Raw genomic sequence first — 15540 nt, forward strand, 5'->3', positions numbered from 1 at the left:
AATATTTATTAAATTGACATCTAGTGATTCCACAGTTAGTTTCAAGACCAGATCTGCTGGATTCAGAGCTGCTACATCAGTATATTTGTACAGAGGACATTCCACAATATGCAGACTTGTCCTACACTACACTGCTGTGCACGTAGTACTATGTCTTTAAAAAGCCATGTTTACATAAAATATGGTAAAAGACATTGCAGAGAATGTGTGTAACGCAGAGGATTAGAGTGCTGGCAATTCCCGAGCAGGACGCCAACCATGCAGCGGACGTAGATGCTGAAGATTAACATTTTGCAATGAGGTTAATCTTTGCATCGATACATTAGTCATTTCTAGCTAAGCTGGGTTTAAGAAAGGAAGCAGAGCCAAGTTTGTCCACCGCAGCACAACTAACTTTAAACTCTCTTGTGAGAACAAGGTTTGGATTTCCGTAGAGTTAAATGACAAATTCAGCTCTGCTACATCTGTATTCCTGCACGTTGATCCAGTAAGGATTAGCCAGGAAACGTTATGTATTTGACATTGACAGTGCTCGAGTACAGATGGCAAACTTTTGCTTAGGTATGTGAAGAACCCCCGGACTTAAGGGTATGTACACTCTTCCGGTAACACAAAAGAATTGCGTCAATGATGCCGCGCTGCTCTTTATTCTGTGTTCTATTTGTATACCTAAGTGCTGGAAATGTTGCAGTTGTGTTACCGTATAAAGGTCCCCCCCTCCAGACTTTATATTAGGGCTCGGGAGCTTAATGTTTTGCCCACCATGGTTGCTACTAGTTTATGTAACATTGGTCTAAAATCTCATTCACACTTTACGTTTTTTTTTTTTTTTCCATCTTGCAGAGCGTTTAGCAAAACAATGCTGCATGTCAATTCTTCCAAAAAATGCACTGTTTTCTGCATTGAAAACACATTAAAATGTGCAGTGTCCTTTCCGAGGTTTGCAATGTTTCTGCTGGAAAAACGTACCCAAGAAAACCGCTGTTTGTGAACACAGGCTGAGTTGGAAGGTTTGCAATGCAGAGGGATAGAAAAGCTTTGTGGCATTCCGTCCGAGACCATAAACTTTCACACCTTACGTTTTTGCTGCTTTTTTTTCTTCTGCAGGCAAAACCTGCTCTCTCGACATTAAAGAAGCTGCTTACAAAAAGCTGATTTTCCTGCATTTTTATTGACTCTTGTGCACGTTGATAAAGTTTAGTGCGCCCCCCCCCAAACAAAACATTATGCAACTTCCTCAGTTTTTTTGCTGCGTTTTTTTAACTTACTCATTGCTTTCAATGGGTGAAAAAATGCATTTTTTTTTCAAAAGCGCTGCAGTTTTCCATTTCAGTCATAAAAAAATGTGTGCATGAGATTTCTGAAAATTTAATAGGTTTTGGTGGTACTGTAAAAGGCAGCTTAAAATTTGCACACAAAAAATGTGGCAAAAACGCAACTTGTGAACGTAGCCTTATAATTTGGTAGAAAAAGATGCTCGGGGAGGGGTGGGTGGTGTGGCGGGGTTATATTCTATATTATATTACAATTATTTTTAATTTAATAACCTTTTGGGAGGAAAGCTCTGTGCTATTGATTACAAGGAGTCTTGAAGATGTGGCTGAATCACCGGGGTTTAGAGCTTGGACAAACAAATATGAACTTTCTAATTTGGATACTCATTTGCTGATTTCTAAAATCTGATGTCGATATATCACGGTCTGAGACCAGACTGCAGCTTCCCATCACCCTGCAGCTTTCCCGTCACCCTGTAGATCTCCCGTCGCCCCGCGGATCTCCCGTCGCCCCACGGATCTCCAGTCGCCCCGCGGATCTCCCATCACCCCTCAGATTTCCCGTCACCCCGCGGATTTCCCATCACCCCGCAGATTTCCAGTTGCCTCACGGATTTCCCAACACCTAGCGGATTTCCCATCACCCTGCAGATTTCCCGTCACCCCGCGGATTTCCCATCACCCTGCAGATTTCCCGTCACCCCGCGGATTTCCTGATCCACGCACAACATCCTTATAGGCATATCCGATACAGTGCCGTTCGGGTCAAGAGCAGGATAAGCCAACTTGACGCTTTACTTTTTCTGGACCGCTTCTCCAAACATCATGATCAGCCAACTTTTTATACAGACATTGTTAGAAGACTATAATAAATCATTAAGATTATAAGTGATCCATGTGTACAGCCCATAAATCCTCTATGAAATCATCCGCTGCTGTCACTGTGGACTGTAAAAGTGATAAATACAGTTATAATAATCTGTATAAGTTTCTCCAGCTTCAAAAATTAAATTGGACGCATTAATTGCTTGTTTTATGCACAGGAGTAAAAAGTGCCCTATTTTTATGGACTGTCCATGAATTTCTGGACGGCCGACGGCCTTGGTCAGGAGACCTGTGGTCTGTACTCAGACTTATATGCGCATGTCTACATTTTTAATCCAGATTTAGACGCTCGTGTTTTTGGACGGATGCCGTCCATGTGCACAACAGACAGGACTCTGATCCAATAATAACAGATGTGCGGTGTGAAAAAAAAAAAAGCTGCTGTGTGGACTAATGAACGTCGATAGCAGGCAGCCACTCTTGCAATGAACATGTTGGGCAATTAGCTTGGGCCAGCGTAGGGCAACGAGGGCAGGATATGCTGATATTGACATGCACCAGTGTTATTCAGAACACTGACCAGATTAGTGCAGTGCATGCTTCAAGTATTTTTTCTCGCTGAAGTGCACAGACACCGATTGTACAGAACTAGCGCTTCCTTCAACCCGCAGTGGTCACTGACCTCACACCCTAAGGACCTCCTGTATCACAGCGGCATTAGCACAGCCATCTTTTACCCGGCCAGTCAGGATGCCGTTCTCAATTTATAAACTTTTGCTCCAGGGAGAAAATGCAGACACCAATTTGGTTGCTATAAGGGACAGATCAATATTTTTTTTTTTTTTCTTGGATGAAGTTTTCTACATGGGACCATCTGTCATAAGAAAATGACTTGTGCTTCTTATGCTTAGTACCATGGTTTGAATTTGTAAAAAATGTTTAAAGGGTTGGTCCACCTTCTTGAAAGTGGAAAACCCTTTTTTTTTTCTTTTTTAAATAATCTTTTATTTATTTTTATTTTAAAGTGTAAGGTACATGGATATGATGGTAAGCAGTCATGATAATAGGAGCCATAAAAGACTTTGAACTATGAGTTTCCAGTGGCATCTTTAGTGCTCACTGGTGGTCCCTTACTAATCCCTATATACTTACTATATACAGCAGTGATCTCAGGGACCGGACCGTGATGTTCTACCTAAAGGCTTTGGGCATGATACCAGTCGATCATCAAGTGTCATTTGTACAATGCACTAGTTTCAATTTTATTATTATTTATTTTTTGTAAGTACAGCTTAAAAAAAAAAGTTACATTCTACTCACAGAGGTTGTCTACTGTTGGACAACCCCTCCGCCATTGGGGCAGCCCCTCGGCCGTTGGGACAGCCCCTCCGCCATTGGGACAGCCCCTCTGCCGTTGGGACAGCCCCTCTGCCGTTGGGACAGCCCCTCTGCCGTTGGGACAGCCCCTCTGCCGTTGGGACAGCCCCTCCGCCGTTGGGACAGCCCCTTGTTAATAGTCACAGGGAGGTAGAAGAAAAAATTTAAAAAAAAATAAATTATCAACACCGTAAGAAACGGAACCACCAAACTAATTTAAGAAAAAAAAAAAGTTGCTCTTTTTTGGGGACTTGAAATGAGCGTGTGAATTAGGCCTTAGAGAAGTCCCCTCTGCAGATGCGGAGCACACACTGCGCAGCTCTAGATAGATTTCTGAAGGCTTCAATTAGTCATTTGGTATCTGTGCTTACCATTGTGGTTTCTGGTTATAAACCCCTATTACTGATGTTAGAGCATATTTCAGATTGCATATAGGAAACGCAGCAGAATTTCTAGCGCAGACGTCGGAGAGAACTAAGAAGACCCCTTCACATCTGCTCGTGTTTTATGCCTGAAGGACATAATTAAACTCTCTGCACAACATGGTCAAAGCAAAGGAACGAGCTTTGCCTCTCATTCAACCTCTGGCAGCTTTGCAAGAAAAAGGGGATTGGACGGCGTAATCTGATGATTCAGTCTAATACTTTGATGGACATAACATCAAGCATCTGCTATTCCAAAAGTCGCTTCTCTGGGTGCTGCTGTTATGTGTGAATTTCTGATTAGTCGTCAGTAGTTCAGATGTCTGAGAAAATGACCGTTATATTACTACATAATAATGTACACTGTGTATAAATCCTTACATTTTATTACTACCTTTCAGCACCATTTTGTCTAGAATGCATCCACATTTCTTCAACAAATCTACATGAAATGCTTAATAAATACATTATATAACTTATCCGTCACTAATCCTTAATTACACCATTTATTATACCCCAGAGCTGCACTCACTATTCTGCTGGTGCAGTCATTGTGTACATACATTACATTACTGATCCTGAGTTACATCCTGTATTATACTCCAGAGCTGCACTCACTATGCTGCTGGTGCAGTCACTGTGTACATACATTACATTACTGATCCTGAGTTACATCCTGTATTATACTCCAGAACTGTACTCACTATTCTGCTGGTGCAGTCACTGTGTACATACATTACATTACTTATCCTGAGTTACATCCTGTATTATACTCCAGAGCTGCACTCACTATTCTGCTGGTGCAGTCACTGTGTACATACATTACATTACTGATCCTGAGTTACATCCTGTATTATACTCCAGAGCTGCACTCACTATGCTGCTGGTGCAGTCACTGTGTACATACATTACATTACTGATCCTGAGTTACATCCTGTATTATACTCCAGAGCTGCACTCACTATGCTGCTGGTGCAGTCACTGTGTACATACATTACATTACTGATCCTGAGTTACATCCTGTATTATACTCCAGAACTGTACTCACTATTCTGCTGGTGCAGTCACTGTGTACATACATTACATTACTGATCCTGAGTTACATCCTGTATTATACTCCAGAGCTGCACTCACTATTCTGCTGGTGCAGTCACTGTGTACATACATTACATTACTGATCCTGAGTTACATCCTGTATTATACTCCAGAGCTGCACTCAATATTCTGCGGGTGCAGTCACTGTGTACATACATTACATTACTGATCCTGTACTGATCCTGAGTTACATCCTGTATTATACCCCAGAGCTGCACTCACTATTCTGCTGGTGCAGTCACTGTGTACATACATTACATTACTGATCCTGAGTTACATCCTGTATTATACTCCAGAGCTGCACTCACTATTCTGCTAATGGAGTCACTTAGTAAATACATGACCTAATCATCTTGTTCTCATCCTTAACCCATTCCATATCTGCTGTGAATGTACAGTGGATGTAGTTTGCAATCATTGAGCAGGGGGTTGGACACGATGACCCTTGAGGTCCAACCCTAACATTCTATGATTCTATGATATGTATCAGGCTCAGGAGCTGGTAATCTCTCCTATAGCTTATACTACATTCTAGACGTGAATTTACTATTTTTTTCTGATATCTGAGAAAAAATCTTCCAGTATTTCTTGCTAGCTCAGTGACTACCAGAAAGCTTGTTTGGGTGATTAATCACACTGTCTTTCACATTCCATTAAAATCTTTGAGGAGCATTTAAGTAAAATACAAGGTGCTGGAATATGAACCATACAGGTGGATTTGTGAATGAACTTCCACTGCTGTGTCAAGAAGATAATAGAGAGCAGCGATCCGACTCACAGGTCTTTGGTCCTGCGGCCAGGTCCGTTAATGGTAGCCCCTGGGCAACAATTCAACTTTTATAATTTGTAACAAGACCCTGTGCTATCTTCTTGAGAAAAGTGAATTGATTTGCAGGACTCTGATCCGGCAGCCATCAGTTTGGAGCCCTGCGAGCCGCCCTCTACCTGCTAGAATCCCTGGTGCCTGTTCTAATTTGTAAACCTGGCACAAGGTCATATTTGCGTTGCACTCATTTGGTCGTCTAATCAAACACTGGCCCGGGATTCCGGCCGGTCTGGAGGCGGTTTGTGATCTACCAGTCTGTCAGCTGCAGAGGATTGACGTGGCCACTGGATCAGGACCTGGCAAATGGATTCTCTCCTTTCTAGAAGATACAGTTGTTGCAAATGATAAAAGTTGAACTGTTGACTATAAAAGCCAATCCAGGACTAACTTTAGTTTCTCCAGATAGAAGAATTGCATTTACGATGAAGGCAACCAGGCGATTCGTTCGGATTTATGTTTTGTCCCATTTGTAATGAAAGTGTGAGTAGTAGCCATACTGCGGAGTGTGGAATATGATGGTTCTCGAAATACAGGAATGTGAGGAACCTTCCCGAACTGGAATCTTCAGAAAATCTTATCAAGCCGCACTATGTGCAATATACATGTTACACTGATAACATTTTACTAATATCGCACACTATGTATGTAAATAAATAAAAATATAAATAATCCGCACATAACTAGATCAACAAAGTTTTGTCAAAGCCACATATCAAGAAGTATCAAAAACAAAGCAACTTAATGTAAAACATGACACCAAAAAGAGTCAAAAACTCAATAAAAACACAAGTAACCTAATTTACAGAATATATGCTCTGGTTTCTGTCACTTTACAGTGAATCATAATGATGTATATTAATGAATCCAGTGATCATTTCTGACGTTTGCTTTATTAACACGTACATACTTTGTTTTTTCAGGAATCTTGGGAAGTCCGGCCTAAGGGTCTCCTGCCTAGGCTTAGGTAAGTTTAGGAAATAATTATTTTTTCTCCTCTCTGGTTTTGTGTTGTTTTTTTTTTTTTTATTGTGTTGTTCTTTGGAAACTGATAGTGAGATTGATAGGGATGAGAAGCAAAATCTAGTAGATTAAAAAGTCTTAAAATGGTACTTTGTTTTTCTGAAACATATCAGGGTCCTGACATGCTTGGACGTATGCACACACGCGCTCTTCGTCCTCCATTGTGTTCTCTGCTTGCATGCTCAGCTACTTTCGTAACTCCCATAGAAGTCAATGGAGACGTTTGGGCTTGTGCAAATGGGTCTATATAATGGGGGGACTAAAAAACCCGCACAGCCACACATCTGGGAACGGTATTTCCTGAGCATATGCCATAAATGTCTGAGATTAAAACGCTATTATATTTTTGGGCACAGAAGCACAGCTTTTCATGTTTTGGTCCTCTAGGTTGAGATGAATTCTCCCTAGAACATTTTATTATCTAAAAAAAAAATTTTATTTATTTTTATTTGTTTTAAAGGATCCATCCAAAATCAGAAGCTTAGCATCCATTTTTGCTCTATTTGTAACAGATCCTTTTATTCCCCCTTTAATACTGGATCTGTTACAAATGTAAGACGACAGGACATGTGAACAGAGCCTAAAACTCTCAGAACATATATATATATATATATATATATATATATATATATATAAATTTTTTTATTTTTTTTTAAAGCGTTTTAGGCTTCTTTCACATGTTCTGTTGTGTTATGTTTGTAACAGATCCTGTAGTAAATAGTAAAAAAAAAAAAAAAGTATCCGTTACAAATAGAGCAAAAGTGGATGCAAAGTTTCCGATCTTGGATGGATCCCTTAAAAAAAAAAAAAAAGTTTGTAGTAGTCTCTGAACACTACTGTTCTGGGCACTTGCAATGCTAAAAGCAGACAACTATCCTTTATGATCCAGTTACCATTTTTTATCATCTTTATATTTTTGATCCCACAAAAAAAAAAAAATACAGGTTATGTTCTTTGTTCCAGAACTTAAAAACAAACAAAGAAAAAAAGCGGGTACTAGCTGGAAAAAAGGCAAGACCTACAGATGATTCCTGTTATGGAATACTTTTATTTCCATTTTTATAATCTCATAACCGATCCAAAAAACAGAAACAACTTCCGCACATATGCACAAAACCTTAGATATATGGTCAGTTCTGAAAAAAATGTCTAATTTGGAATTAAGAATAAATAAATACATTCATGAAAAAAAAAAGGTTTAAAATAAATAAAATGTCAATTCTGCAAATATTTGTAGCGAGCGTGAGACACCCAAAATTAATTTTTCTGCGACTACATTATCCATTGATCAAAGGAGACTCTTGTCTCTTTTCCTGTATTATTTGGTTTGTCTAATCTGTAGATAAATTGAGAATTGTTTAAATTATGTAATGTTGGATTCTGTGATTTTACACTAAGTAGCCTGTAAAATGTGTAACATTTGTTTATATTCATTAAATCAAATCTTTTTTATTAAAATTCTTTTTTGTAACACAACAGCAAAAAAAACCAACTCAACCTAAAAAAAACCCAAACAACTCAACCTAAAAAAAAAAACAACTCAACCTAAAAAAAAAACACCAAAAACTCAACCATTTCTTAATTATTTTTTATTCCAGATTTTAATGATCAGTCTAAATTCTAATAATTTTTTTATCAGAAAGTGGCCCATTTTTGCTTTTACATGTCCTTATTTTTTATCCTATAGAGGTGGAAGGGAAAACTTTATCCTGTTTACATGCTGCACTTTTAATTAAAACCAGACCAAAGTCCCGCCTGTTGATACAATTGTAACTTGTGTGAATATCTTGGAGCTAGTTTACACATTGCAATTCTTTTTCTTCGGTGCCTTTTTTTTCATGGAAAGAATAGTAAGCAAAATGAACAAGATTTTTAAAATCTCATTTACATGGTGCATTATTTTTTACCTTTTTTTTTTAACCCAATATGGCAATTTTGTTTAGTATTTTAACTACAGCGTTTCCTCAAGTGTACTTGGCACATAAAAAAATAAATAAATAACACATGTAATTTCAGTTGCAGGTTTCTGGCTGTACCTTGCATTTTTTATGCAGAAAAAAATGCATTAAAAAAGCTTCAACCTCTGGCAAAAATTATGGAATCACCGGCCTTGGAGGATGTTCATTCAGTTGTTAGAAAAAAAGCAGATCACAGACATGGCACAAAACTAAAGTCATTTCAAATGGCAACTTTCTGGCTTTAAGAAACAATAAAAGAAATAAAAAATGTGGTAGTCAGTGATGGTTACTTTTTTAGAACAAGCAGAGGGAAAAAATTATGGAATCACCTCTTGCTTTTATTACAGCTTGCAGTCTCTGAGGCATGGACTTAACGAGTGTCACACAGGACTCTTCATCAATCTGGCTCCAACTTTCTCTGATTGCTGTTGCCAGATCAGCTTTGCAGGTTGGAGCCTTGTCATGGACCATTTTCTTCAACTTCCACCAAAGATTTTCAGTTGGATTGAGATCCGGACTCATTGCAGCCATGACATTGACTTTATGTGTCTTTTTTCAAGGAATATTTTCGCAGTTTTTGCTCTATGGCAGGATGCATTGTCATCTTGAAAAATGATTTCATCATCCCCAAACATCCTTTCAATTGATGGGATAAGAAAAGTGTCCAAATATCAGCATAAACTTGTGCATTTATTGAAGATGTAATGACAGCCATCTCCCCAGTGCCTTAACCTGACATGCAGTCCCATATCATCAATTACTGTGGAAATTTGCATGTTCTCTTCAGGCAGTCATCTTTACAAATCTCATTGGAACGGCACCAAACAAAAGTTCCAGCATCATCACCTTGCCCAATGCAGATTCGCGATTCATCACTGAATATGACTTTCATCCAGTCATCCACTGTCCACGATTGCTTTTCCTTAGCCCATTGTAACCTTTTTTTTCTGTTCAGGTGTTAATGATGGCTTTCATGTAGCTTTTCTGTATGTAAATCCCATTTCCTTTAGGCGGTTTCTTACAGTTCGGTCACAGACGTTGACTCCAGTTTCCACCCATTCGTTCCTCATTTGTTTTGTTGTGCATTTTCTGTTTGGAGACATATTGCTTTAAGTTTCCGGTCTTGACACTTTGATGTCTTCCTTGGTCTACCAGTATGTTTGCCTTTAACAACCTTCCCATGTTGTTTGTATTTGGTCCAGATTTTAGACACAGCTAACTGTGAACAACCAACATCTTTTGCAACATTGCGTGATGATTTACCCTCTTTTAAGAGTTTTATAATCCTCTCCTTTGTTTCAATTGACATTTCTTGTGTTGGATTCATATCAGTCCACTTGGTGCAACAGCTCTCCAAGGCGTGATCACTCCTTTTTAGATGCAGAATAACGAGCAGATCTAATTTGATGCAGGTGTTAGTTTTGGGAATTGAAATTTAGAGAGTGATTCCATAATTTTTTCCCACATAATTGAGTGAGTCCATATTTTTTTCCCTCTGCTTGTTCTAAAAAGTAACCATTACTGACTACAACATTTTTTGTTCTTGATTTCTTTTAGTGTTTCGTAAAGCCAGAAAGTTGCCATTAGAAATGACTTTAGTTTTGTGCCATGTCTGTGATCTGGTTTTTGTCTACAAAATTAAACAACTGAATGAACATCCTCCAAGGCCGGTGATTCCATAATTTTTGCCAGGAGTTGCACATGTGATCATGTTTTTTAATGCAGATTATAAGCTGATTTTTAAAGTAACCGTACCAGCAAAAGCTGAGATTTCTATAATCTCATACACACACTTACTTTTTTTTATTCTTAATGAATTGGAAAACTGCAGCATGTAAATTCTTTCAGCGTTTTTGTGGCATTTTTTTCACACATATAGAGCAATGAGAGAGTGAAAAGACACTGCAAAAAATGCAATGGTGTTTTTTGCGGAATTTTCAGTGACTAAAACTAACTTTATTACACATGTACTACAGACAAAGGAGACATGTAATCTGCATCCAAAAAATGCTAAGAAAAAGTGTTTTAAATGCCAAGAGAGATGGTTTTGGCTGCTGAAAAAAAATGCAAAAATGCAGCAAAAATGTTACATGTGAACACTGCTTTAGTTTTTTTTTTTTTGTGGGGGAATCTTATATTACATCTGCTATTGACTATGGTCTTCCTTAGTGAAGGCTTTGTACTGACCTTGGTGTGTGAGACATGCCAAGGATTCATCCCAAGCCTACTGTATTGACATTATAGTATCGGTGTCTTTACAGGAACATGGGTGACGTTTGGAGGTCAGATTACGGATGAGGTAAGACCCTCGGTGTATAAATAACATTTGACCCACATGCAGCAGTTGTTAAGAAGAATAATTGTGATGATGAGTAGAGGATGAACGGACGGTCGGGGTTCTTTTGAGTACATCTGTTGGCTTTTCATCAAGCTCAATTATTTTTAACTGTGTTTGACAGGTAGCTGTATGCATGGCTCATAGTTGTCCACATGGACGTCCGTCTTACTAATGGCTTTTCTCACCTGTTAGTTAACTATGCTTTTTTTTAGTGGTTACCTTAATTAAAATATTAAGGGTAATATATTATAATTTAATATAATTTATTTATACTCGTGAATATACATATACAGTGGGTACGGAAAGTATTCAGACCCCTTTAAATGTTTCACTCTTTGTTTCTTTGCAGCCATTTGGTAAATTCAAAAAAGTTCAATTTTTTTCTCATTAATGTACACTCTGCACCCCATCTTGACTGAAAAAAACCCAGAAATGTAGAAATTTTTGCAAATGTATTAAGGACGAAAAACTGAAATATCACATGGTCATAAGTGTTCAGACCCTTTGCTCAGCATTGAGTAGAAGCACCTTTTGAGCTAGTGGAGCCATGAGTCTTCTTGGGAATGATGCAACAAGTTTTTCACACCTGGATTTGAGGATCCTCTGCCATTCTTCCATGCAGATCCTCTCCAGTCTGGTTGAGCCAGACAAGAATGGTCACAGAGTTGTTCTGAAGCCACTCCTTTGTTGTTTTAGCTGTGTGCTTAGGGTCATTTTCTTGTTGGAAGGTGAACTTTCGGCCAAGTCTGAGGTCCAGAGCACTCTGGAAGAGGTTTTCATCCAGGATATTTGTGTACTTGACCACATTCGTGTTTCATTCAATGACAACCAGTTGTCCTGTCCCTGCAGCTGAAAAACACCCCCATAGCATGATGCTGCCACCACCATGTTTCACTGTTGGGATTGTAATGGGCAGATGATGAGCTGTGCCTGGTTTTCTCCACACATACCGCTTAGAATTATCACCAAAAAGGTCTATCTTCATCTCATCAGACCAAAGAATCTTATTTCTCATAGTCTGGGAGTCCTATGCGGGCTTTCATATGTCTTGCACTGAGGAGAGGCTTCCATTGGGCCACTCTGCCATAAAGGCCTGACTGGTGAATGGCTGCAGTGATAGTTGACTTTGTGGAACTTTCTCCCATCTCCCTACTGCATCTCTGGAGCTCAGCCACTGTGATCTTGGTGTTCTTCTTTACCTCTCTCATCAAGGCTCCTCCCACGATTGCTCAGTTTGGCTGGATGGCCAGGTCTAGGAAGACTTCTGGTGGTCCCAAACTTCTTCCATTTAAGGATTATGGAGGCCACTGTGCTCTTAGGCACCTTGAGTACTGCGGAAATTCTGTTGTAACCTTGGCCAGATCTGTGCCTTCCCACAATTCTGTCTCTGAGGTCCTTAGCCTGTTCCTTTGACCTCCTGATTCTCATTTGGTCTGACATGCGGCGTGAGGTCTTATATAGACAGGTGTGTGCCTTTCCAAATAAAGTCCTATCAGGTTAATTAAACACAGCTGGCCTCCAATGAAGGAGTAGAACCATCTCAAGGAGGATCACAAGGAAATGGACAGCATGTGACTTAAATATGAGTGTCTGAGCAATGGGTCTGAATACTTATGGCCATGTGATATTTCAGTTTTTCTTTTTTAATAAATTTGCAAAAATTACTGCATTTGTTTTTTTCAGTCAAGATGGGGGTGCAGATTGTATATTAACGAGAAAAAAATTAACTTTTTTGAATTTACCAAATGGCTGCAATGAAACAGAGTGAAAAATTTAAAGGGGTCTGATTACTTTCCGTACCCACTGTAACTAATTATATACTAAATAGTTGCAAGTCAAATTTATGTATGAGATATCCAAGATGATTATCTATAAAAAGATGGCTGTCTCAGGATCACAGCAGAAGTGGATGGTGAGATATGGAGCCTGAAAGTCAAAAGTTCAAAACATTGTTACCCTTTTGTTTGACACTATACATAACATAGGATAGACTGAGACTGAAGCATACACATCACATAGCAGACACAGAGAGCTGTATACATCGTATAAGAGAAACACAGAGTGCTGTATATATGGTAGATCACATAGGAGACACAGAGTCTGGTGTATATACATCACATAGGAGACACTAGGGGTGGTGCATATACATCACATAGATGTTGGAGCAGCAGCATCACATATGAGACTCTGGGGCTGGAGCATTACATAGGAAATCCTGGTTCTGGTTCATATACAGTACAGACCAAAAGTTTAAACACACCTTCTCATTGAAAGATTTTTCTGTATTTTCATGACTATGAAAATTGTACATTTACACTGAAGGCATCAAAACTATGAATTAACACATGTGGAATTATATACTTAACAAAAAAAGTGTGAAACAACTGAAATTATGTCTTATATTGTCGGTTCTTCAAAGTAGCTTTTTTGCTTTGATGACTGCTTTGCACACTCTTGGCATTCTCTTGATGAGCTTCAAGAGTTAGTCACCGGGAATGGTCTTCCAACAATCTTGAAGGAGTTCCCAGAGATGCTTAGCACCTGTTGGCCCTTTTGCCTTCACTCTGCGGTCCAGCTCACCCCAAACCATCTCGATTGGGTTCAGGTCTGGAGACTGTGGAGGCCAGGTCATCTGGCGTAGCACCCCATCACTCTCCTTCTTGGTCAAATAGCCCTTACACAGCCTGGAGGTATGTTTGGGGTCATTGTTCTGTTGAAAAATAACACTGGTCAACAGCATTTTTGGTGCCAAAGATATTTCATCGAATTTAGGGTATTTTTGGGGTGCTGATTCTGAATATGTCATCAGTTTTGCCAGATTGGCTCAAGTTTTTGAGATTTTTGGTATCTTATTTATAGCACTTGTTGGTAAATGCGACGCATCATCTCATTAATTTCTTTGGATTAGTACTTGAACTGAGCAGTTCTCAATATAGTTTTGTGTTAATTAGTGTTCTAAAAGTTTGTTCATAGCTTGATTTTTGCACTAACTTTATGTTGTTGTCTGTTTTCCAGTGAAAAGCATGAACTCATCAAGAAGAAGTTGTCTTAACGATCCAGACTCATTCTGTTACATTTGTGGTGAATACACACTGCCAAAACATAGAAGAAACATAACAGACTTCGTAAAAAAAGTGTATTTTGCCTATTTTGGGGTTATGCTTGGGGACCAAGACAAGTTTTGGGCACCACACATAGTGTGCAAAGCATGTATCGAATTATTACGAAAATGGAGCAAAGGACAAAGAAAAAGCTTCAAATTTGGTGTTCCAATGGTGTGGAGAGAGCCAAAAAATCATCATGATGACTGTTATTTCTGTGCAGTGCAAGGATTCAATAAGCATAAGAAACGAAAATGGGAGTAACATGGAATCTGCAAGAAGGCCTGTCCCTCATTGTGAAGATGTGCCTGTACCTGTGTTTACCATAAATAACAGTCATCATGATGATTTTTTGGCTCTCTCCACACCATTGGAACACCAAATTTGAAGCTTTTTCTTTGTCCTTTGCTCCATTTTCGTAATAATTCGATACATGCTTTGCACACTATGTGTGGTGCCCAAAACTTGTCTTGGTCCCCAAGCATAACCCCAAAATAGGCAAAATACACTTTTTTTACGAAGTCTGTTATGTTTCTTCTATGTTTTGGCAGTGTGTATTCACCACAAATGTAACAGAATGAGTCTGGATCGTTAAGACAACTTCTTCTTGATGAGTTCATGCTTTTCACTGGAAAACAGACAACAACATAAAGTTAGTGCAAAAATCAAGCTATGAACAAACTTTTGGAACACTAATTAACACAAAACTATATTGAGAACTGCTCAGTTCAAGTACTAATCCAAAGAAATTAATGAGATGATGCGTCGCATTTACCAACAAGTGCTATAAATAAGATACCAAAAATCTCAAAAACTTGAGCCAATCTGGCAAAACTGATAGCATATTCAGAATCAGCACCCCAAAAATACCCCAAATTCATTAAAATATTTTGGACACCAGAAAAATTTTTTTTTTTTGTTGACCTGTGTAATTGATGGTCCAACTAAACGCAAACCGGATGGAATAGCATGCCGCTGCAAGATGCTGTGGTAGCCATGCTGGTTTAGTATGCCTTCAATTTTGAATAAATCCCTAACAGTGTCACCAGCTAAGCATCCCCACACCATCACACCTCCTCCTCCATGTTTCACGGTGGGAACCAGGCATGTAGAGTCCATCCGTTCACCTTTTCTGCATCGCACAAATACACGGTGGTTGGAACCAAAGATCTCAAATTTGGACTCATCAGACCAAAGCACAGATTTCCACTGGTCTAATGTCCATTCCTTGTGTTCTTTAGCCCAAACAAGTCTCTTCTGCTTGTTGCCTGTCCTTAGCAGTGGTTTCCTAGCAGCTATTTTAC

The 15540-nt window shown here is 39.0% G+C and overlaps 1 protein-coding gene across 8 annotated transcripts in view; it reads left to right on the forward strand.

Moving 5' to 3' along the window:
* The window catches only part of KCNAB2 (potassium voltage-gated channel subfamily A regulatory beta subunit 2), a 206215-nt gene that overhangs the window by 138342 nt on the left and 52333 nt on the right, over nt 1–15540 (forward strand). For all 8 annotated transcript variants that reach the window (XM_077250367.1, XM_077250364.1, XM_077250366.1 and 5 more), the window contains 2 exons: nt 6740–6783; nt 11059–11096. In XM_077250367.1, coding sequence (XP_077106482.1) covers nt 6740–6783; nt 11059–11096 — 82 coding nt within the window. The remainder of the gene's footprint in view (nt 1–6739; nt 6784–11058; nt 11097–15540) is intronic.

This window comes from Ranitomeya variabilis, chromosome 4 (assembly GCF_051348905.1).
Source record: "Ranitomeya variabilis isolate aRanVar5 chromosome 4, aRanVar5.hap1, whole genome shotgun sequence".
NCBI lineage: Eukaryota > Metazoa > Chordata > Amphibia > Anura > Dendrobatidae > Ranitomeya > Ranitomeya variabilis.